Below are 26,201 nucleotides of genomic sequence, written 5' to 3' on the forward strand. Positions count from 1 at the left end.
ATAGAACTTACGAAACTTTGAATCGAAATTTTTTATAAGACGCAGCAGAGCTATACAATTCGTATGACGATCATGGCATATTACTGCGGCTACAGATGCAGAGAGCATTACTTATTTGTGCATATTCTCTCTATGTATCTGTAAAATCTCAATGCGTTTGCACTATTCTAAATATGCGAATTTAGCAAAAGTTGGGCCTTATATTTATCTCAATAAGCACCTTATGCGTAAAATGAAAATTCTGTAATATTAAAAAATATTATAATCATAAATTTCAATTTCCTGAATATCGATAATAATAAAAGTGATAGAGACAATATCTGAGACATCTCGAATCTATTTATATTAATTTTTATTTTATAATACTGTATAAATTGTAATCCAATTTTGTATATGTTTTAGCGTTAGATAAGTATAGGATAAAAGAAAAAAATATAATTTATTAATTTGTAAAAGAAAGTAAAAGAAAAAAGAGGACGAATTACTATTGTAATTATTTGTCGAGAGAGTACATACATACACTTTAACAATCATCGAATAATACGCCATTGCCTGGCGAAACAAATGCCGGTGGAACACACAGCGTGTCATATTGCTGCTGCAGTGGTCAGCAGTTGAACGTTCTTTACATTTTTTGTGAATGATAGACAGTTCCATTTTTATCTCAAGAAAAATGCCACGTTGTTTGATAAAATCGATGGTGCGATATCAGAAAACGGACAGCTCGAATGAAGGTATTTGTGCTTTCCTTTACAGAACCTCTTCACTTTCTTTTTTTGAGTGTATTATTAATATTAATTAGTCCCCTAATGCATGTATACGAATGAAAGGACAAGTCTCATTTATGGCTATGGATGTCCTGACATACATATATGCCAGTTTTAAAATTATTGAGACAATACAAATACAAATGTCGTTCGTTACTTCAACCTTGGCTGTTGTCACAATAATAATAAACACTCTTCGACTGATCATGCTATGTGTCTTCTATTTTCACGTGATATTTCCAAGTACTATACATAAGAAATTCATTGTTAAAAAAACACATTAAAAAATATTTATTTTTCGCAAATTGTATAATTGCTGTAGTAAACGTTGTGTGTATATGTGTGATAGACTTTATATATATGTGTGTGTATTTATATTTGTTATAATTGTTGATTAAAGAAAAAGAATAAAGATTAATTCTTCATTAGAAATAAGAAACGGACTCTGAAACGTTATAAATTTATTTCGACGATTAAAAATCTTTAATGATTTATAAGAATTTTGTGTGAAATAAATTTCTATATAAACTCGATTTCATTCGTCTATTTTTCGCAAAATAATTTTCTTTCGCGTTTCTAAATGATGATATATAATATATATTTAAAATATACTGTAAATCTCTCTATTTATTTTATTTTATTAAGATTGAAAGACTATTCTAACAATAAATATTGTGCTTCGTACATGACGGAAAATCGATCTTTGCAGAGACTGAATTCTCGTGGCTGCCACCATCCGCGAATCTCAAGCGAAAGAATCACACAAAAGACGCAACGTCGAAGACGAGCAATATCTGGACTTGTTCAGGACTTCCCATTGTAACTCGGTACAGCTTTCACAAAGTCAATAATGCTACGTTTGACACGAACTTGAATACAACAGATCGAAATTTTGCAAATATTCGTCAGGATGCTTCGTCGATCGATGTTATAAACACGATCGATTCGGGAAAAGTGTCCGCGATATTGCTCGACGACGCGTCTCGAGCCTCCTCTAGTGCGAAAGAATCGGTAAATACGACGCAGATGATGGATCCAGAAAAGCCCAACAAGACGATAAATCAGAAGGTCATGATCAACGGCTCCGAAACGCAAACGCTTTCGCAGGCTTTGTATCTGATGCCGAAACAAAAGCACGAGCCGAGCAACGTCGCCGAGAATAAGACGTCCGTCAAAGAGAACGCTCAACCTTGGAAGAGAAATAAAACAATGCATTATTGTCCGTATTGCCGCAAGAGCTTCGATCGACCATGGGTGTTGAAGGGTCATTTGCGTCTTCATACAGGCGAGAGACCCTTCGAATGTCCCGTTTGCCATAAATCTTTCGCAGATCGGTACGTAAAAAGGGAGGCAAGAAGATTTCACTAAAATTAGATGTCTTGAATTGATTTGTACTCGGATGTATACTTTCATTAGCTTTAGTTTCATTAAAAAATATAATTTTTCTTTATTAAAAATAATTTAGCTTAACACAAAGCTTTTTTTTGCTCCAAAATATTCAGAAAACTTTTAATACAAGTAAATGAATAAGAGAATTAATCATTTCAAGACAGTCTTTGTATATCTAATTAAAATATTAATAATTATTGAGAGATACCTTATTGTACAATGACTAATTAATCATTGTGTGATATATTTATTTTACAGTTCTAATCTGCGAGCTCATCAAAGGACACGTAATCATCATCAATGGCAGTGGCGTTGTGGTGTGTGCTTTAAAGCTTTCTCCCAAAGACGATACTTGGAACGCCATTGTCCGGAAGCTTGTCGCAAATATCGTATGTCCCAAAAGAAGGAATTTCCTTGTTCGTAAATGCGGACGAAAATATCAACTGCAATAAGACATTTCGATATAAAGTCGTTCTTAACAATGCGATGTATTACGTATAAAGTTTTATAATATATTACATTGTAACTATGTTCTAATACGAAAACTTTATGCCAACTATTCTTTACATCTTTCTATTTCCGCATTAATATTATATTATTCGATGATTCTGCAACATCCTGAATGTAATCCAACGAAGTTGAAATTTTTAATTTTTCTTCTCTATTTACTAATTTATTAGTTATTTTTTAATTATTTTCATTAATTATTAAAATTTTTAATTAATTAGTTATTAGTTATTTTTTTATTTGTACACAGAGAGCATTTGCTCTTAGAATTTACCCTAATTAATATTTATCACATACAATAAAAAATAATAATATCTATCACAATAAAATATAAAATATATGTTTGATTAATTTTACTAAATTATATAGTAAAATTAATCAAACATATTTTATTGTGATAGATATTATTATTTTTTATTGTATGTGATAAATATTAATCAGAGAAATTCTCATAAAATTCTTTCCATACCATGTATATATTGTCCCATGATTACCATGATTTTTAGGATCAATTCTAAGAGAAAACATTAAGAATTTTGAAAGCTCTTGATATTAAATGCCGAACGCGAATGTTTTTGTGCGTCAGATTATCGAAAATTAATTTTTCGCTATATGACTTTTATAATTGTGCACGAGGCACGAAATTTACTTGCTCTCGAATTGAGATACAATTCTTAAATAAAAGTCTTGGCAACGTACGAAGCAAATTTTGTGCCTCGTGCACAATTATAAGAGAAATTTTAATTATTTCGCTATCTGACACACGTGTATACAAATACCCGTGTTCGACTTATAGCCTCTGTTTATTTCTATAATATATATCTAAGAGAAAATTCTCTCAGTGTACAAGCGCGTATAAAACGTTTAAAAACTCACCATATATAAACAGCATTGATTTTTTAAAAATTGTTACTCGTTGCGCGATCTCTGTCGATCTCTATTCGGTATAATTTGAATTGGACACAATTTACTTTATATACATATATGTATTCACGCAATATAGAATCATGCGAGGCACGTGATTGGCTAGCGTGAAATTGTCCACGAATCACGTTTCGACGCATGAGAATGTGGCTTAAAACAACCGACCACGTCGGTTTCCCATCCAGGTGCTTTCGCTCCTTCACGGTCCGGATCGTGTATACCGAACAAGCAATAATCGTCGCTGGCATTCGACGCAGTGCATTAGTCAGCGTTAGTCAGGATTTCGAGTTACTGCAAACGGAACGCAAAATCACGAGACGTAGGAGACGACGAAGAGAGACTTTGAAGAGAGTCGGCCCGCGCGTCATACGCGAGAAACTTTTTTTCCGCAGCGAAGTTTGATAGAGAAGTGGGTAGAGAGAAGAAGGAAGAAGGAAGAAGGAAGAAGAAGAGGACGAGCGCGCGGCGGCATCGCATCGAACGGCTACAGCACGGTGCCTCCGCAGTCACTGCTGGCGCTGCGAGAGAAGTCGACGTGAAATCATTGACATTGGGAACGGCCATTTTGGCGTGTCTGTCTCCCACCGATCCGAGTGCTCGAGAGACGCACACGTACACGGTATCGACGTCCATCCGTTTTCGAGGTAAGGAACACGCCGACCTAGCACGCCCCCGACGACGGTCCTGGCCGCGAGTCTCGTACTCCTCGGCGACGTTTCGTCGCTTCGCCTCGCCTCGCCTCGCTTCGCTTCGCCTCGCCTCGCCTCGACGCGACGCGTCGCGTCTCCGACGAGAAAATCTGCCTCTCTCTTTTTTTCTCTCTTCGAGGGCCTAACGGTATCATTTTGTTTCCGTTTCGCTACCAACGGATCAATTCGAAATGGAGAGGAGATTTCGGCGGATTTACGATACGAGAGAGAAAATGGCCTTAGCTATGTATATATGTATATACGCGCTTTGGAATTTTTTGGGAAAAATAAATTCGCGACGCGGTACTTGGTTCCTTGTAACGTAGCATATTGTGGTCTGTGCCTGCCTTTATCGACGAGATTCGAACGTTACGCGTTTGAAATTCAGGAAACTTGTTTGCCTCTATACGGCGTATCAGCTATCGTTTAATCATGGATACTCGTGATTGGTTAAATATCTCTCCTGCTACTTTTCTTTTGTCGTTTCGTTCATAGATTGTTTGGTGAAATTTAAGACGACTCGAATATTTCATTATCTTGATATATTAACGATAAGCTCCGATAAATGCGAACGTTTCTTTGTTTCTATTGTATAAGTAATGTCCTGTACATTAAAAAGTGTCTTTGTTCTTAATATTAACAAGACGCCTTTTTTTTTTAATTTGCAGTAACGAACTTTTATATTTTTCTTGAAATTATTTATTAAATTATGTCTTCGAGAGTCTTGGTTAATTTTTATCTTTAACTTTGTATAAATTTTATATTTATTAGAGAAGAACAAGAGGGACTATTATAAAGGATAAAGAAATCTAATTTTTTTTGTAACACACTTAACCGTCTTATCTACAAAAGTATTCGTGCTTCTCTTGTACATCCAAACATGCAAAAACACTTAGCACATTCGAATGTATTTATAACGACGAACACTACCTATAGGCATACAGTCATTGTAGGTCAATTTTGTTTGGTCTTGTTCTCCTTCTGGCTCTCTATTCAAACGTTGACATATAAAAACTTGGTAAATGCTTTCAAATGTGTTCAGAGCTTCAGAATTATATATTACGATATAATTATTAATACTTTACAAATTTTAACAGAGTGGCACAAAATTTTAGGTTAATTTTTAAAAATATACATCATACAAAAATATATTACAATAATAATACTACCTGATGTTCATACAATTATAAATAGTGATTTCTTTTTTCTATTTTTTTGTTTTATCTTTTTCAGGGAAAAAAAAAAAAAAATAGATATACTACAATATTTCCAGAATGATGATCGAAACGCATATGAACTCTAATCACATGTTGAATTCTGGTTTGTCTAACAAATCAGAAATAGATAAAATGGATGATGTAGGTTGGAAAGCCAAATTAAAAATTCCACCAAAGGATAAGAGAATTAAAACAAGTGTAAGTTTTATGAGAAATAAAAAAATTTATAAATTATTTTTTAATTTAAATAAATTGAGATTTCAATAATGTAAATTAAAAATTTTGTTTTAAATTTATTTAATATTCTTTAAAAATTAATTTTATTATAGAATTCATAAAAACATTAAAATTTTCCAGGTTGTAATAATTTATCTTTAAACATAAATTAATTAAAATATAATTTAAACATAAATCTTACAGGATGTTACTGACACACGGGGTAATGAATTCGAAGAATTTTGCCTAAAACGTGAATTATTGATGGGAATTTTTGAGAAGGGATGGGAGAAACCATCACCAATCCAAGAAGCTAGTATTCCCATTGCACTTTCTGGTAAAGACATCTTGGCACGAGCGAAAAATGGAACTGGCAAAACTGGCGCGTACTCAATTCCAGTGCTGGAACAGGTATATATATAATTGCATTGTATTAATCTAAATAAAATATTTGATGCAAATGTCACATTTTTTAATATATATTTGCTGCTTTAGGTTGACCCAAGGAAAGAAGTAATTCAGGCATTGGTGATTGTACCTACGAGAGAGTTAGCACTACAAACATCACAGATTTGTATCGAACTTGCAAAACATATGGAAATAAAGGTTATGGTCACCACTGGAGGAACTAACTTACGCGACGACATTATGAGGATTTATCAAAAAGGTAAGATGTAGAAAAATTTTTAATTCAAAGATTAATGAATTTGCTCATGTATAATGTGTATAATTTATGTGTAATTTGTAATTTCAGTACAAGTAATAATTGCAACGCCAGGAAGGATTCTTGACCTAATGGATAAAAATGTGGCAAATATGGAGCATTGTAAAATTTTAGTTTTAGATGAAGCAGACAAACTGCTGTCACAAGACTTCAAAGGAATGTTGGATCATGTTATATCGAGGTATGTTGATAAAAAATATTACATAAATTACAAAGTATAAAATATTTAAATATTTATAAATTTTTTTTTCTATTTCTATCATATCTTCAAATAAAATCTTATATTCAAATCATTTGAATGATATTAACATTGATTATTTATGATTTATGTGCAACGCAGTATATTTTGTATAATTGTTTAAAATGTACAATGTGTATTGTTAAAAGACATGTCTCGTCATATTTTTGAGTGCATCAAACAGACCAATTAATAACTAATTTTTATTGATTCCTGTTTGAAAGTTATTGGAATTTTTTTCAATCGCTAATCTCTTGACTCATATTAATGTTACATTTTTTAACTCTTTTTGATAATTTCTTACCAATATTACGAAATTGATTATTTATAATATTATGCCGATCTATATCGCTATCAATTATTACAAATAATTATTCAAATTGTTTATACACATTGATTCTCTTTGATATTTATGATTTTAAGGTGTTTATTAGGTGTATTATTTTGCTTCTAGATTGCCACATGAACGTCAGATTTTATTGTATTCAGCTACATTTCCTCTGACTGTGAAACAATTTATGGAGAAACACTTGAGAGATCCATACGAGATTAATTTAATGGAAGAGTTGACTTTAAAAGGCGTAACACAATATTACGCTTTTGTACAGGAACGACAAAAAGTTCACTGCCTTAACACGTTATTTTCGAAGGTGAGACATCACTTAACATTTGGTTTAATTTAATCCCATGTTAATTACCTTAGATATTCATAAATGTATGTATTAAAATGTATGTATTATATTTGTAGTTGCAAATAACGCAAAGCATAATCTTCTGCAATTCAACGCAACGCGTAGAATTATTGGCTAAGAAAATAACAGATCTTGGATATTGCTGTTATTACATACACGCGAAAATGGCGCAGGCGCACCGCAATCGCGTATTTCATGATTTCCGTGCAGGATTGTGCCGAAATCTCGTAAGTTCATTAATATCTGTGACAATAATTTTATTTAAATATACATACACACATATACATGTGTGTGTTAGTGTTTATACATATGTATTTTTTTATGATGCAAATAAATACTGAATTAATAATTAATAAAATAATATTTTAAATTTGACATTTAATTATTAAAAGCGAAATTTTTTTTTTTTTTTTGCAGGTGAGCAGTGATCTATTTACCCGCGGTATCGATGTTCAAGCTGTGAATGTCGTAATTAATTTCGATTTTCCGAAAATGGCAGAGACATATCTGCATAGAATCGGCCGATCTGGAAGATTTGGCCACTTAGGTATAGCAATTAACCTAATCACATACGAGGATCGCTTCAACTTACACCGTATCGAACAAGAGCTTGGAACAGAAATTAAACCTATCCCAAAGGTGATAGATCCTAGTTTGTACGTGGCGAGACCAGAAGACAATAATAGTATGGAAGAAGGTAATGTGTCCAAGTAGTTTCGATACTCTGTTGCAAAATAAAGCTTTACAAGCGCTCAAAAAGTTTTAAGTGAGAAAAATGTGTGATTGTGACTCATTTATGTAAGGCATACATTGTTATGCTTCAAACTCAATGGAAAGAGTGAACTCTGTCCGAAAGTGAAATTTGTCACAGTGAAGGGGTGTATAACAGTGTATTAAAGACAAAACAGTGCTGCAAACGGTTTGAGTAAAAAAGAGCTCTGTACAAACAGAAATTGAAAACTTCAATTATCATTGTATTAAACAAGAAAAGGATGAAAGTTTACTTGTAAATAAAACATACTAAGCATGCGTAATAAGTGAGCTGAGTGATTGAAGTGTCGCGCGAATGTTGGTGTGAGTCTTTCTTTGTATATAAATACATTTAAATGTACATAAGCTAAAACAAATCAGAGTCAAGCCATTATCAAGATGCACAATATGTAAACAAATATGTGAATAACATAATAATCAATCATTGCATTTTATCATAATTGTAAATACTACATGCGGATACACACAACATCGTTTTAATAGAAGATTTTTATACAACAGCTTCATTCTTCCAGTCTTTTTTTTTTTTTTTTTTTTTTTTTTTTGTTTTCATCTAATACAATGATGAAGAAAAGGGCATATATAATTTAGAGAAAAGAAATTGGCCAATCTCACTGAGTGCAGCATACTAATCTATATGCTCATTACTTTTGTACTGTCGTGCATATATATATATACATATACACATTTGCCCTTAGACATTAATAAGATCTTATACATATATAAATTGCTCTTAGCAATCTAATAAAATTTGGAATATTAAATATCAGTTGTAATATTTGATCATGGCTTGATTTTGCTATCTGTCAATATTGTCATACAACTCTGAAATTCAAATCACTTGTCGTCAATTCTAAAACAATTTTTTTTCTCTTTTTTTTTTTTTTTTCCCCCATTGCTAGATTTTCTTTTCTTTTGTTTTTTTTTTAACATAATTGAATTTTCTTTTTACAATACCGTGATTGAGAATCAGAGGTTGTACAATTGACTAGTTTTATATAATTATTTTTTATAAACAACTGGCTGGTGGACTCCATTAAACAAGGTTCTATGTCTGATGCTGATAATAACGTATATGTCTAATCGCAGTGTCTACGTTTAATCATGCAACAGCATTCTATCGAGACTGAGATTTAACAAAAAAATTGCAAGGATTATTGAAATTATAGTGAATAATGCAAAGTATAGAGCAAATATAGATGCGTGGAATTAAGTATATGCCCTACATTATATACAATGTAAAGAATAGATAGATCTCATAATTCCCCACATAACTCCCAAACCTCTTCCAAGGGACGGGGGTATGCGGTTTCCTGAAGAAAAAAAGGGCGCGTCACTATATCGTATCTCTTATAAAAGATAAAATAATTGCCAAAGGTATATTATTAATAATATCGACTAGAATCTCCAAAAATTTTCCTTGGAGATTTTTATTCTTTCTCTATAAAGCACTTTAAACATTTATAACATTATTTTGTCTTAATAATGTTAAACATCCCTCCACTTTGTAATAAATTTCGAACTGATTTTAGTCTTTCCATTGAATTAAAACTCACTTCTCAATTATAATCACTCAGCTCACTTAGTAATATATTTAGTATGTTTCACAAGTAAATTCTTATCTTTTCTTTGTTTAATATAAACATTAAAATTTTCAATTTGTACAAAGCATTTTTTTATTTAAGTTTGTATCACAAAAAAAGATTGTCATTGTTTCTGCACTATTATTACTATAACAAATTCCACTTTTGAACTGATTTCATTAAGATTGAACAACAGATTTCTTATATCAATCACGATATCACACATCCTCACTTAAAATTTTTAAAAAATATCTTCATGGAGGTTTTTGGAGATTTTATGACGAGATTCTATGCGCTCTTATTCTTACATTGCAATAATATGCGCATATACCTCGTTTTACGCGTCTACATTCGCTCTATACTTTGCATTATAAATGCTATATAAGTAATTAATCAATTACTGCAATTCTTTTCTGATACAATTCTCTTTTGATCTCTTGGATAAACACGTGCAGGGAAATATGTAGGCAAAATGGTTTATGAAAAATTTACTGTTTGCAATGAGTGACTACAAAATTTATATTATTTATAATTTGAACCCCACCAGCCAATTTGACTTAGGTTTATGAATGCGAGATTCGTACAGATGATAATACAAGCGATATATAAAAATATTTCATGTTTAAGACAAATCGTCTTTAAATGAAATATTAGCGGTGTGAAGGCGATTTAAGATGTATTTAGAGTTGCGGTGTCAGTAACTGTGAGCTTATCATGGAGACTGTAGGATAGATATATACAGTAATGAGATAATAATTACTGACACACACTACAGACGTGAGAGGAAAGTGATATTGCAAAGATTGAATTGAACAGAGATGCGTGTGTTGATCCAGACAAATGGTTGTTCATTTTAATCTACGAAAGTATAAGTTACTTCATATGCTAATTAAAATTAGTACTAAATTTTTGGCACTATTATATTGGCACAACAGTAGCTCACTCGTTGGTTTCGCATTTTTCCATTGAGACGTAACCAACTTGACAGATAGGATTACATACTTGTACAGTTCTGATGTGTTTATTACAACGTACCGTTTCCCTGCACGTGTTTATCCAAGATTTCACGAAGATTTTTGGAGATTCTATTAATATTATATATCCCATTAATCACATACTTGTCGATTTCTATGAAAAGAAAAATCGTTAATTAAATGAAGCTCGCGATTATTATTTTTGTTTACTATTTACTTATGTACATGCTATTATCTTGGAACCCGTTCACAGATAAGCTCTGTTTACTCTAACTGTTTTCTTACAATATGTGCTGAAAAGAAACGTGGCACAATAATTAAAATATGTCTGGGTACGACTGCTGTGCTCACAATCGATATGTATTTTTCGATCTTACTTTTCTATTTGTTTCTTCGATAATCTTCGACTTGACAAAATTTCTCTTTTAACCGCGATTTAGCTGCTGTTGTGACTATTATACTGGCAGATAAAACTCTATCGAGTACAGGTAAGAAGCGAGTGTTGATACTGCGATAATTTTGCCGTTGGTGATTTACATATAATGTCAATCCGATGCTTTTTGATCAAAACACTATCTTCTGCTTGAACGTAGATAATAAAATGAAAGAAAAGGAAACCATAATATTATATATATTAGATTATGATACAATATTGTATGCAATTCTAATTAATCAAATCAACATTATTTTAACAAAATGCCGCACATTAGGTAAATATTGGCAAAAAAAAAATTACATAACGTAAATACATATATATGCAGCGAATTAATATGTAATATATTACAATTATTATAATAATTTTTCCGGTTGACGGTGAGAATTTTGCATTCATAAGGAGCTCGTCTAACTGTCCATTAAATGATTTATAAATACTTGCTCCGATAATGAAATTATCACTTGTTGCGCCCACTGAGTTTTAAGAAAGAATTTAAGAAAAAGTTTAAGAAAGAGTCGAAATCATAAATTTTCTGATTCTTCGGAAATGAAAATAAATAAATTTGAAGAACTACCAACTTCCAAAAGAGTCATGTTGTCGCATAATCCTGGCGCAACAAGGTGGAAAGGTTGTCGTGTTAAGTCAGGACAAACTATACATTCGATGATTTCCATTCATACATAATTATTATGTATGAAAAAGTCAAAGTCGAATGGATGGTTTGTCCTAATCTAAAACGAAACAACTCTTCCATCTTATTGCACCAGGATTATGCGGTAGCACGGCACTTCGGAAGTTGATATAGTTCTTGAATAGTTTAATTATTGTTTTTACTTCGGCTTTACCACGTCTGAGTTTTTAATCAGGATTAAAGATTAATCAAAATTAATCAAGATTAATCCTGATTAAAAACTCTAATTATTTTTGAAATATGCTCAGGGAAATGCGCAGATTCTTCGAATAGTACTTCAATAATATATAATATAACTTGATAAATTCATTGTCAATTTGTATATAAACAATTTTTTATTTTAAAAATGAAAATAAGTGTCAGCCCTATATCTACTCTCGCATTGCATTTCCGTAAACTTTTATTAACAATTTCTTTCCCGATATTCGCGTGCATCACAAAATTTTATATAATGTGCAATGATACACGCTTATATCCGTTTCTTGAGAACTTTCTAAACCAATTCGTTGGATAATATGTTTTTCTAATTGGGAAAGTAAATCCAATAAGAAAATCCTTTAAAATGTTTTACATATTATAGAAATAGTCACAATTTTCACAAACATTGTATATATCAAATCAAAATTTCGACTGACCAGGAAAAACGATACTTATGCATTTCATTTAACGCTACGATTATAGTATTCTTATGATAACGCTGACAGAAAAGAGGTTTAATAAACTTCAAATTCAAAGCTCTTATTTTGATTAACGTCACCACTATCTGATAGATTGTTTTTATTATCCCTCGTTGAAACAGAAGATAGAAATATTTTGATCATAGACCCTCCCTCTCCCCCTTCGGGTTGACATTATATGTACTTAATATACAAACGCAAATGGGTTCAACGGAATAACTAATTGTTTCACCACTGTAATCTTCGAAACGTTCCCGTTTGCAAAAACTACGAAAATGCTTTTATTCTGTTAGCTTCTTCTATTCTTATTTTGCTTACAACAATTTCGAAATTTTTTTTGGCAATCTTACAGAGACTAAGAAAGGGAAATACTTAGTCTTATTGTGCTGTAATTGGAAACGATAGATCCATTTTATGGAATCTATTTTGCGAAATGTATTTTATTCAACTTTTGAAAGAGTCAACTAGCTCGTGCTAATAAACAAACATTAATCTTTTCATCTAAAATCGTAGACATTTTATAAACGAATACGAACTTTCTAGTCAAAATTATTTTCAAAAATTCTTATTTATCTCGGAATTTAAATCTATCTTTATGATATTTAAATGCATCTTTTAGAGAGATCTATGCAAACGAGAAAAAAGAGAAAGATATTACGTTTGTTTATTGATATACATCATCTATAATATTGCGTGCTTTACTTGACTCTTTCTAAAGAATGATGTTTATGCGAAGTGGATATATAAACTTAGAAAAAAGTGGGCTTAAAAATACAAAAAAAAAAAGAAGAAGAAAAAAGAAGAACAAACATTGATTAGCAATGTTACGTGAGCAGACTGAAAAATGTGGTAATTCGCCGTTTTCTTATATTCCAAATTGCAGACAAAATATCTTTCTCCGAATAATGCTGGAAGATAAGTTAACGAATAAATGTGTCCGTGACGTATTTTGCAATTGCAAGTTGCCAAAGTAAATCTTTTTTACTTTGGTATTTTGTTTATTACCACGTCTTTTAGTCTGGTCCACGAGATATTATCTCCAAGTGCGGTTCCTAGCAACTTATCTTGGATATAACAAGGAGTGCCCTTGTGATATGAAAGTAAGCGAATATGTAATTCGTACGACGTAGAAATACGTATTTCGGAAGTAAATGTGTTAACATCTGGGTGCATGCGAGAATTGCGGAGGACGCTCCCCGAATCATCTAGGGGGGAGGGGGAGGGGGGGAGTAAAAATCTTATTTCTCAATATCTATACGATTTAAATCGTAAGAGTGTGAAGGGGGAACATCTTGAAAACGAGCTCTCTAATCAGAACATCGTAGATCTCGTACCTTCGCCTGAATTTATATTTTCATTGGTTTAAAATGCAGCGAGCTGCGTGCAAATACATCATTCTCGACAAAAGAAATAAGAATACGATCATCGCATCGCGGAAATCTTTTAACCGGCCAGACAAACAATTTTTCCGCGTTCGAATAACATACGCAGCTCGATCTTACTGGTATTGGAATTAGATCTCCAATACATATGTGAAACACAAAAACAAAAAAAACAAAAAAACCCCCCAAAAAACAAAAAAAAGAGTATAATTCGTTTGAAATGTAAAACAATATCAGTTTATCGACTATACCCGTGCTTTACCGTTTTGTTAAAGAACTTATTGTATACTTGTGTTTATATTAAATTGCGGAACCAATTCTAGCTCTCAAACAGCATATCTGAACAGCATATTATAATATGTGATACCCCTTTGTTACTATTACTAATATTATCGCTATATATTAACGAAATATGAACGAAGAGAATTTTCGACACTATATAATGGACATCGATTTATTTTGTGACGTTGAAATCTGAGAGTTTCGGGTTGTTCATAAAATATGAGCGGCGTAACATTGCGGAATTTTTCTTGCGCGGTTCTTATATTCTAGAAATAACTAACTTCTTTACACCTGTATTTTATAATTAAAAAATAATTAAGATCTCATGCGCAATTAATAAAAAGAATATAGTAGAGTAGCAAAATGATTTTGCAATGTTACGCAGCTTGTGTTGTCCAAATAACTCGCGACTCACGCGTAATTGTGCGCAGATGAAATACTCTGTATTTCTGATTTTTAATGTGAATTTGTCAAGACTTGTCATTCTTATTATCTGTTATTTCGAAAACTATTTGCGTGATACAAAAGCAAAATTACAAGCTGTTTCCGTGTTCCAGCAATATTGTATCGTTTTTTTTTTCTTTCCCAAATTGTAAAGATGGGTTTGCGCATGACTCTATATGAAAAAAACATTTTTTTTTATTTATCTTTGCCATTCTGTTAGCTCAAACCCAATCTAATAAATCATATGTCAATTTCGTTTCCTGAAGGGACAGAACAGCAGAACTCTCTCTCTGTCCTCTCTTAATAAAAATTCTGTTTCAGTACATGATACATCTTCCTTATGTCATAAATCCTAAAGGAGTACTCTCGATTTAAGCTTTCTCTTGCGTAAAACAACGCTATTTCATGTGATATTTCAATAAGATTATTAGATATAAGATGAATATTTTATGTCATTTAAATTTTCAAACTTGTGGTGTGAATAGTTTTGCTTGAAATTCCGTAATCACGAGATTTAATGAGAATGCACACACATTTTAATTGATCCTTTACAAAATCCGTTTCTCGTGCTATGAAAAAGATAACAATCTTTATTTATTTCGAATTGTTTATTTCGATATAATTGTTTGCAGATATAAAATATTAATATCTGCAATAAATATAATAGTATAATTATATGTAAAAGAGAGAATATGATTGCATTCTCTGTGAAGACCTATCATAGATTTCTCTTAGAAAGCTTTTAATAATCCGTTTTCATTATATATCTATATTTTGAAACATAAATATGAATTTTGATATAATCTGCAATATACTTTATCGGTATATCTAAGGATTATTAGAGCTAATGCACATTTTCAAGCAGATTACATTAAGTGCGACGTTTATATTGGAGATACCAAGAAATACTGTCTCCCTGTATGTGTGTGTATTTACGTTTCATACCGATTTATCGCGAGACGAAGTACATAATGTATTTTCTTCCATAATTACGTTTAACAGATTTATATGGTACAAACGTAATATTATATACAATATTTCGTTTCATAGCAAAGATGTTACAATGTTGACAAAAAAATTATTCGAGTAATATTGAGCTATCATAAAGAAAGTATCGGTACATTTGCATATAAAATATCAATTTCATTTCCAGAACAGCCAGTAAATTGCATATAAATGACACGAGCTAATTGAATATAAAGTTCGTGATGTAATTTGTTAAAAAAAATATTTCAAACATTTACGCATAAAAATGATACATATAGGAATTTTTCAATATCGCGAGATGTTAAAAATGAAATATTAATGTAGAAGGTACAATATCAAAAATGAAACATCGATACTTCAATATTATCGAATAAGCACCCACAGAGCATCGATCGTATCAGTTAACGTTGAGCTTCTCTAGCTCCTTGCGATCCTCTGGCTCTTTTCAAAAGAAGGATCTTCGGAAAAGAGCAGAATTTTCACGAACGCGAAATACGAGAGAGAGAGAGAGAAGGTGGATAAGAATTATGCTGTCAGACTCTTGGCGTATACGATATAAATGTTGGGCCATTATTGATTTTAAGTAGTCGCTTAAATAGCATCGTTCGGCTGTGCCTTACACGGCATCGTCGGATGCATCATGTGCGCAAAGACGCATTATCAACTCTCTCTCTTATCTCTGTAGCGTCTGCAAAATCCATCCTTGTTAAGTGTAACATCGATACATGGAAAGCTTGCATTTGCGTTTACCTTGTCTTGTATTTTATCTATCATCTTTTTTTGCTTCTGCTTTTCATCAAAATATCAGCTGAAAATTATTTATTATCATGTATAAAAAATGTATAACAAAGCATGCAATTTTGTATATGTGTATAGATGTATATGGATGTAGATGTATTTTTTCAATCTTATCACGAATTTTGAAAGTGAAATTTGTTTTTAGACAATCCAATAGTGTGACATTTGCTTTCGGTACACATGTAAAAAAAAATCCGATGCCTGTGCATTTTTACATGTTTGTGCAAGTTTTGTAAAGATTTTTTTTCTTTGTTTATTGATTTAATTTCAAAGTAGAAATTTTTATTTTAAAATATGTTTGAGCTTTTCTTAAAAAATTTTTCCTGAAATTAATTTATCGTATCAATTAACACATTAAAGAATAAGATTAAAGCTCTTTTCTCTAATTTTTTCTACCTGTAAATTTTATAAAAAGTACATCTACACGTTATTGTACGTCCATTTTCCATTTACATTGTAGTCAACAATTTAAATTGTTTGCATCAATATTTTACAACTATTTTTTAAACAAACCACAGCGCAGTCGACTCTATTTTTATAAAACGGAAGAAAGCGCAATTTTATATGATCCTCTTCCGGACCAATTCCGTAAGATTTATTTTCTCGTCACTTTGAATCGTCCCTTTCTTTTTTTTTTTTCTCGAAAGAAAGAAAAAGAGAGCGATAGAGAGAGAGAGAGAGAAAGAGGGATACCGTCGCAATTTTGCCGACAACGGACGGGCAGATATCGATTCGGACGGCCAATTAGGTCTAAGAGGTCCTCCAGGGAGAATTTGTACACGACACACTACGAGTCACTCTTCCAACCTCGTTCACCACTGCCAAGGTGTCATTCTTCTCGCTGCGTAGCCAAATTTAACCGTTCTCCTTCTCACCATCTCTCTCTCACTCTCGCTCTGGATCCCATTCTTCTACGGTCGTGGCTCTCTCATTTTCTGAATTATTTTTCCACGAGTCGTTTGCAGGATCGAGACTCTGGGAGAATGGGAAGAAAAGAGCGAGGGGGGAGGACAGAGAAAGAAGATTTGTACGGTCGAGGGAGTCCGTATGCCACACACATCCCCTGCCGGCTCGAATATATAGGCGACGACAATGCGACGATAACGGCGGAGAAAGATACAAGGATGCTGGAAAAAGACGGCGGAATAAAGAAACGAAGAATATACCCTGACCCGTATTCTCGCCTCTATCCACTGCCACATTTAGCGCTAAGCGTGGCCATTGGAGTGTAAGCTCTACGACCCATCCCTAGTTGACGTCTGTCAAGTCGGAGAAGAGTGTTACTCAAGTATGTAGATACGAAAGAATAGGGTGTTTTCAATTCTGATAAATGATGATGAATAAAATATCCGTCTTCTTGCGCGCGCGCGTCGCTTCAACCCCTGAAGATTCATCACCGAAAATATCTTATTTTTGGCGTCTCTCTTATTGTTAGATCGAATATAAACATAGTTTCTATATCCTACATTCTCTATTCCGTTCTCTCCTTCTAAGTACCGAACGTTGAAAAGGACAGAAGGACAATTGAACCACTTCGTAATCGATGTTCGAGAAATCGAGCTGCGCTTATTTGTATAATACGCGAATCGAAGAGGCACGCGTTTAATGTCGGGGTATGCGACTGGAATACGGGACCTTAGGAGATCCCGAATCGTCTGCTACGCGAACGGAATTCTACGGTGGAATTCTACAACTCTGTAGCCGATATCATAGTCGGGCCGACGACGGAGTCGGGCGCCAGAAAACGCCGTCCTCCGCACCTCCGTAATCTGGCAGTGCATTTAACCACTTTGCGAAATAGCCCGTATATCTCCCCGCTGTATGTGTGTGACATAGCATTCGATATGTCGAGAGTGTGGGATTCGGCAGCGAGATCGGCAAAACGGGATAGAGCGTGAGGGGGAAAGGAAAGTTCCCGAGGATAAAGAGACGCAAAGCGCCGGGGTACGTTTCGCGACGAGGGATGGTGAAGGGGTAGTGGAGTGGCGAGTATATAGCGACGACTACGATATGCGCGCGCCCCTCGTCATACCCGTTTAGGGATAGAAAGCACCCCGCAACCAGGGTGGGGTTTCCTCCCCCACCGTAGGGGGTGGAAACGCTCCCGATTCGACTTGCCGCGGAGAGCGCACGACCACCGCCGCCGGGAGTTGAAAGTGGGGATTTGTTACAGAGAGAGTAGCCGTAGGTATATATATGTATATATATATAGAGAGGGAGCGAGAGAGAGAGAGAGAGAGAGAGAGAGAGAGAGGGTGTGTATACGAGGGTGGCAACAAGAAAGAGAGAAAGCGAGATAGAGGAGGTAGATGTCGGGGTACAAGGGGTGGTATAGACTCGAATCACAGTGGTCGTGTGCATGTATGTGTGTGTATATACCCTGCATACAGGGTGTCGCAAAAAATTCAAACCATTATAATAAAGTCGTATTCTCCATTAAAGTTCAAAGTTGCTCTTGATAAAAATTTAATTGAACATCATCCCTATTTACAATATTCGAGTTTCTAACGCGTCATTCAATGATAAGACGTCGAATAAAAATTCTCTTGTCCTAAATCTCGATGTTCCAAGATTCTTATAACATTTGTAAAGTTAAATGATTCGAATTTCATTTTTAGTCGTTTCAAACTCATCTTGATACCGTACGATTGTTCGAGTATCTCCAGCCACCCTGTAGCGAGAATGGAAGAAGGGTGCGCCCTACTTCGCGTTGGCGTTTTCCCTCCCGAGCAACCTAGCGTGTGCAGAAGGGATGCGGGGGTAGCAGCGGGGTACATACAGACGGACGGACGGAGGAGAGGACGACGCGAGATGAAGATACGAGGAGAGGAGAGCCGCGTGAGAGGGTGTCTCTCCGTTTCGCTGCCGGGCGTTTCGCAGTCTCGCATTTCAACAACGACGACGACGACGACGACGCCGAGCGTCGCTGGTGTCGCCGTAGCCGTAGTTTTTTCCCCTGAGCGAGGAAACGCGCGCGCGCAAGAGAACGATAGATAGAAGAAGCGACAGAAGGGTCGACAGGGTGAGGAAGAACCGAGAGAGAGAGAGAAAGAGAAAGAACCAAGTCAGCAAGGGGGAGCAGCAACCCCTATCGGGGAGATTCTCGCGAACCCTCGTACGTTGGCCCCCGCGTAACGAGAACAGCGTTACGCTCGAGCGATAGCACGACGGGGTACCTCGTGAGAATTCGGGTGTCAGCGGTGTCTCCGTAGCAGCGGCGACGGTCGGTGATGTGAGTGGTGGCGGTGGTGGCCGGTGGTAGCGGTGGTGGTTGGTGGTGGTGGTGGTAGTGGTGGTGCTGCTGCTGATAGTAGTAGTGGTGCGGTTATAGTCGATACGAGACGTGGCGAAGGCGTCGAGGAGCTTCTCGTCGTGGAGACGAGCGCGAGTGGTGCATGTTGATGAACATAGATTTACGTAAGAACAACGACGACAACGACCTGCCCGTCTATCTGGTGGTGACGTCGGATGTACTGGTCGCGTATGCGCACGTGTGGTGCCGCCAATGGATACTTGACAGAGTCGCTGATCGAAAACCCGAGGGGGACGTCCTCGGGACGCCGTTTGGGCTCGTCGAACGGAGTGCGCTGCTCAGAGCGAGGGTAAAAGAACGCGAAGTGAATATATGTAGCCGCTAGAGGGATGCTAGAAAAGATATCACGAATGGACGAGACGGGTCCGTTCAATTTCGCTCCCTCTTGTGATTCGCCACGCTGCGCAGCAAGGATTCCGGAGAATGGTGTGGGTTCGTATAAGCTTCGAGGTACGCGAGATGTATAAGAGGAGCGTTTGCCACTAAAAGGAGACTCGGGTGTGATAAATAGAGAACGATAGGAAGAGGAAGAACGCAGGGAAGGAAGGAAAAGAAACGAAAGGAAAGATACAAGTGCAACAAAGTGTGAGACTGCGGAAAAGAGAAAGAGAATGGGCGTAAGATCGGTGCCGAGAGGCTCTCCCGTGCGGACGAAGACGCTTCTCCGTCGTCGCTGAGGTGACGCGTGCGAGTTTCGTCAGGAAAGCAGGTGTCGCGACAGAGAGAAGAAGAAAGAGAGAGAGAAGAGTCCAGGTCGCGGAACACCGAAAGTTCGCTGCAACGACGACGACGACGACGAAGAAGACAATAACGATCCATCATGGGAGTCTCGGTGTTCCTGTTGTACGCGGTGACGGTGCTCGGTGTAACAGCCAGCGGCGACAAGTGCGCCAACCAATGTTCGTGCAAGTGGAAGAGCGGGAAGCGCACGGTGGAATGCGTGGATCGTTCCCTGACCAGCATACCGGATTGGATCGATCCGGAGACCCAAGTGCTGGATATGAGCGGCAACGACATCCGTCTCCTGCCGAGCAACATCTTCGTACGTGTACGTTTGACGAATCTGCAGCGTCTCTACTTGCGTGATTGCCGTATCGACCGGATCGACAGCGAGGCACTGGCCGGCCTCACGAATCTCGTCGAGCTCGATCTCAGTCGCAATCTGCTGATCGCGATGCCCAGTTCGAGTTTCATCGACACGCCATTCCTGCGAGATCTGGTGCTCGCGAATAATCCGCTCGAGAGAATCCGTTTGCACGCGTTCAAGAGCACGCCGAATCTAGTTAAGCTCGATCTGTCGTACACGCAGCTCGTCGAGATCGAGTCGAAGGGATTCATCGGACTCGAGCTGCTCGAGAGTCTCAAGCTCAACAACAATCGATTGTCCACCTTGCACCCGGGTACATTCGAGCCGCTCAAGAAACTTACCAGCATCGAATTGCACGACAATCCATGGACCTGCGACTGCCACCTGCGTGAGATGAAAATGTGGCTCGTCAAGCATAACGTGCCGACCCTCGAGGCGCCTGTATGCCACGGCCCTCAACAGTTGCTCGACCGTGCCTTCACCGACCTCGATATAGATGACTTTGCCTGCCGGCCGATTCTGCTGATAGCCAGCCGATACGCCGAGGCGACCATCGGCGAAAACGCCAGTATCGAGTGCCGGGTGAGCGCGATACCACCCGCGAAGGTCAGATGGTACTGGAACGGTCGACAGTTGACCAATCACTCGGCATTCAGTAGCTACCAAAAGATCCTCATCTTCGAGGAGGGTCAATTTAGAAAGAGAAGCACCCTCGTCCTCACCAACGCCCAGGAGGCGGACTCGAGCGAGTTTTACTGCGCCGCCGAAAACCGCGCCGGCAGCGTCGAGGCCAACTTCACCCTGCACGTGTCCCTGAGAACCGCGGGGATGGCGACCCTGGGTTCGGGCCAGATCGCGGGTATATCAGCCGCGCTGGTCGTCCTCATATTAATCATCTTGATGATCATTCTCGTGCTATTCGTGCGCCTGCGACGAATGCCGCTGAAGGATGTCAAGTCGTCGGCACCGATGGAGGCGACGTCCGGCGACGGTACCGTCAACGGCAACGGCGGCGACAACAATCCACCGTCCGCCACTTCGACCACCCGCAGGAAACACGAGGAGATCGAGACAACGTCGTTTGCCCTGGAGTCGAAGCCGCCCGCCTCGTTGCACCTGAGTTACGTGCAGAGACCTCAGGCCGCCGTGGTGCAGGAGACCGAGTACAGCACCATCAGCCGTTTCGACGATCAGAATCAGCCCGCCGTGGCGGCGATGCCGGGCGCCGGGTGTTTCTCGTCCACGACGTCCCTGATGCCGATCGATAATCCGGATCTCATCAGGGACACCCGGCGTGGCTCCGCCGAGGACATCGCGTCTTACGGCGTCGCCGATTACAGCCGCGTCGGGACGACGATGGACGACGCTGGCAAGATGCTCTACTCCAGCTGCCTGTGGGAGGCCAGGGACACCACCTGCGGCAGGACGTCCGCCGTCCCGGTGGACGCGTATCCGTCGAAGGAGCAGCTCGCGGTGGTCGCGGCGCCGATCGTCGAGCAGTTCCCGCCCGGCGCGAAGCAAATGCGGGTCTGGCAGAAGGGCGTCCCGGTGCTGCCGCCGGTCTCGGCGCTGAAACGCGTCCTCGGATCCACGCGCAGCTCGCCCGACGAGGGCTACCAGGAGGGAACCGGCACCGACGTCTAGGTACCGCTACTTCATTACTGCGACGCCCGGCACCGTTACCTGGAACTTCGTAGGAGGCATCAGGAGGACGACACCGATTGCTGAAAAGAAGAAGAACAAAAAAATCGTCCTCGCGAGTGCCGGACGGGCGGTAGTGAAATCAGAAGCAAGAATGTGTGTCGGACGAATCTCTCTTCGAGTGTGATCGCGACCAGTGTGACGATGACCGGTAAACGCGCGCCATTATCGTGCGCCGAAGTCGGTTCTCCGCTGCTGCGGACGAAAAGCTTACGCCAGAGTTCACGTACATACGGTAATCGAAGGTACAGTATTTTACTCAACGGTATTACCCGGTATCATCTAATCAGTGTTACGGATCAGTGATGATTCGAATCAGCACTACGGTAGTACTCTGCAATCAGGAAGGTATGATACAATATCGTACGGTACCGGTAGACAAGGCGCGAGCGATACCCTTTGACCCATCGCTAAAGATGGCTATAAATAAGGAATTACGAGTCGAATATATTAGGCATACACAGGGAACTTTCGCGAGATCGACGAACGCGTAGCTAACAAGAGGCGTATCATAATCATCGAGGATCGCGTCACGTCTGTACATCAATTCGGTATGTATATGTTTCGTGGTATACGTTTCGTTCGATCCCCGAATCAACTATATTTAAGGTCATCGCGTGCGATTAACATGACCTTCGAGGCACGCGCGTGGACGACACGACAAAAACAACAACTGACTCCTCTCTCTCGAAGAGTCTGACCGTTTTACGCTCATATACCTGCGAGCAAGCGTCGTTCATAATGATGCGGCTCTTCAAAGCGGCCGGCTCATTGTGTGCATGGTAATTAATGACATAATCTTGTGTGCGTCATTCAAAGTACGTGCGGTCCGATCAGCTGGTATAATAGACATTCGGTTCCGTTTATTCGGATATGTGCATCTCTATCGTGGGGATCGCATCCAGTGCTCGACAATGTTAGTTTTTGTACAGGATGCTCCGAGAAAAATGGCCAATATTTAGAATGAAAATGAAAAAAATATTGCTTGCATTCTCTGTCAATAATTAAACAATCTGAATAATTAAGCTTTCTATATTCGAAATCTATACTTAAGAATATATAAATATTGTGACTGACGATAAATTTTCACATGATTAAGAATCGATATACATCTTCAAGTTTGCAATGAAAATTCCACCCGCAATAATCTTTAATTAGATATACGTTTATTAAATTCTTTTTTATTTCGAATGAAATTGACACCATCAACTTTCAAAGCATCTTTTTTCTCACTGGAGCACTCTGTATATAACGTGACAATGAGAGAGAGAGATTGCATCGATCGATTGACCGGAAGTCGTCGTCACAGATAGCGATGTCTCGCGTGTAACACGCACACAGGCAGAGTGCATACAGGAAGTGCATACACACGACGTGCACCGAGTCAGAGACGAGGAAGTGATACGCTACGCCGGTCACGTCATTGTCTCGGCGGTCGTGCAGCACACAATATCGACGGGTAATACATTTGTATCATAGTTAAGCCGCAACGTCGGAGATTTCCGTAAGATCACCCGGGGTAAAATGCGTTAGATGAATCTCCCCCCCTTGAGATGATAAGTGGCGATCGCCAAGACTGCGACGACGAGCGAATGACGCGCAGAGTTATATAGGAAGTGAGAAGAGAAGAGTGACGCTTATATATGAGAAGCTACGAAGGTATCTCGCGGATTTTTTCTAGTCAATTCGGTAAAAAAAATTAGAAAAAAAAAGAAGCGATGGATTACGATGGATTATATTTATTCGGCGGGACGGGAAACTCGCGCGTTTTGGCAAAATGCTCTCTCGATCGGAAGGTAGCTACGTTGAATCATCCCTCGAAGCCTCGGTCGACAAACTCACACGATTACGGACCGGCGAGCCTATATTGTTGCTTCGAGTGGCTCTTCGTGTCCGAGACGAAGCCTCGCGAGAACGATCGGATAGATAGAAACGGGGGATGCTGCTCTGGATTCAAACTCACAATGACACGTTTTCCAATTTGATCGCGATCGTGGCTTGTTGGTGGATGATCTCAATTTTTTTCGAGTATGCGATATTAAATTTGCAATGTTTTTGACCGAATCCACTTTTCCGATGTTACTCTGTGTAAATAAAAACCACCTGATAATTTTTTTTTATTTAATTTAACACAATTTAGTAATGGTTTTTTTTACCAATACTTTGTAATGCATGGCAGATTGTTTCCGTTATTTATTAATATAATATTTTTATCATTGATAAAAAATACTCGTTTTAACGAAAAAATACTCGTTTACGAGAAATCCAAACAGATCAATTCAATGATATTTATAATATTTTAAAGATTATAATGATATTTATTATATAATGTTTAAAGATTAAAGTTTTTCTAATGAGGATTATTATTTCTAAAAGTATGTGTTATTGTGACAATAATCCAGGATATTTCGATATTTGTAGATCTCGATTATTTGTCTTTTATATACAGCAGATCCATCAGAATCAATTATATAAGACTGTGTGATAAACTCATAAATCAATCGTGAACGAATGTATACTGTTGCTCAATCACTAAAGTTGAATTTCGCGATTGATTGGCTGGGTTATGTTTAACGTAGCATCTTGTCTAAGGTACGTATTTATAGTCGTTTTTCAAATCTCAATAGCGTCTATTAGGTTAAATACTCAGATTTTATGTCTTGAGATACAGACGGTTCAATAATTACATTTTGATTAAAAATTAACTGAAATTTTTAACTGAAATTTTCTCTCGAGTATCTCTACTAAATCGAGGTTACAAACAAAATCAAATTGATTTTAAAAATTCATCTATTAAATTATACCGTGTCTCAAGTCTGAGATGAGATTTGAGAAACGACTATAAATACGAACCTATAAGTGAGTCTAAGTGAGTCTTTGTCGATCCATGCATTTGACGATGAATCGTACTGTCAAATCGGATTACCATGCTTTCATTAGAAATAACTTTGCGCCAAATTGAATGATTACTTCAGTATCGTAATGAGAAATCTAACAAAATTATTAATAAACATGTTTTTTGAAGAACTTCTATAAAACGCTAATAAATTTTATAAAGAGAACCGTAAACTTTAATTTTAATTTTCACACACACACACACACACAGTTCTCAAAATCTTTTTATTAAATATAATCTTACAAATTTAAAAAAAGGCATGTATTTTTTTAAAAAGGAAAAAATGATTAATTTCTCTATATTATTTATTAAAAATTGATTATATTTTTTCGACAATGATCAATTTAATTAAAGTCTGTTTTTTTTAAACGCCAACTTGTTCTAGAGGAATTTTTTTACACCCCTAGCGAGGAAGCAAATTAATCCGATCTGACTATAAGTCAAAACCGCCAGTTTCGTTCGATCGCTATCTAAAGTATGTCGACGTGCGTTCATTTTGTATGCCGTATATAAGCATGTACCCGTGCGTGTATGCGTGTATGTGGATATATATATGTTTCCTTCGTGTCAAACGCGCGTACGCGTTTTCCGTTTGTCGAAAAAAAAAATAAAAAAAAACCGTGCGGTCGAGATAGCGCGCGCGCGATTCAACCATTTTTGTGTTTGTCGCCGATTTTGCTTTATAGCGCATCGCGCGGTACACGACCGGTTTTCTCTGCTCAATGATCTCGAATCGTATTCGACATATCAAAAAAAAAAAAAGCACCCCGAAATAACACGGTCACTCCGGACGATATGTCGCATACATATAGAATG

At 37.3% G+C, this 26,201-nt stretch overlaps 3 protein-coding genes across 3 annotated transcripts; all 3 read left to right on the plus strand.

Moving 5' to 3' along the window:
• The first annotated feature begins 591 nt into the window (after positions 1 to 591).
• LOC145934910 (uncharacterized) lies at positions 592 to 2,629 on the plus strand. The gene is made up of 3 exons (XM_083035791.1): positions 592 to 734; positions 1,477 to 2,101; positions 2,415 to 2,629. The coding sequence occupies exons 1-3, from the start codon at positions 641 to 643 to the stop codon at positions 2,578 to 2,580; spliced, it is 885 nt and encodes a 294-aa protein (XP_082891917.1). The 5' UTR covers positions 592 to 640; the 3' UTR covers positions 2,581 to 2,629.
• Positions 2,630 to 3,784: 1,155 nt separating this feature from the next.
• On the plus strand, positions 3,785 to 14,926 carry Me31b (ATP-dependent RNA helicase me31b). Its single transcript, XM_083036952.1, has 8 exons — positions 3,785 to 4,231; positions 5,510 to 5,691; positions 5,914 to 6,120; positions 6,205 to 6,376; positions 6,464 to 6,614; positions 7,126 to 7,321; positions 7,420 to 7,590; positions 7,781 to 14,926. The coding sequence occupies exons 2-8, from the start codon at positions 5,551 to 5,553 to the stop codon at positions 8,075 to 8,077; spliced, it is 1,335 nt and encodes a 444-aa protein (XP_082893078.1). The 5' UTR covers positions 3,785 to 4,231; positions 5,510 to 5,550; the 3' UTR covers positions 8,078 to 14,926.
• A 79-nt stretch (positions 14,927 to 15,005) lies between these two features.
• LOC145935518 (leucine-rich repeat, immunoglobulin-like domain and transmembrane domain-containing protein 2) lies at positions 15,006 to 26,183 on the plus strand. Its single transcript, XM_083036951.1, has one exon. It carries the CDS (start codon positions 20,522 to 20,524, stop codon positions 22,430 to 22,432), a length of 1,911 nt encoding a protein of 636 aa, XP_082893077.1. The 5' UTR covers positions 15,006 to 20,521; the 3' UTR covers positions 22,433 to 26,183.
• The last annotated feature ends 18 nt before the right edge of the window (positions 26,184 to 26,201 follow it).

This window comes from Prenolepis imparis, unplaced genomic scaffold (assembly GCF_030444845.1).
Source record: "Prenolepis imparis isolate NDT839.2.m4 unplaced genomic scaffold, iyPreImpa1.0 SCAF_4, whole genome shotgun sequence".
NCBI lineage: Eukaryota > Metazoa > Arthropoda > Insecta > Hymenoptera > Formicidae > Prenolepis > Prenolepis imparis.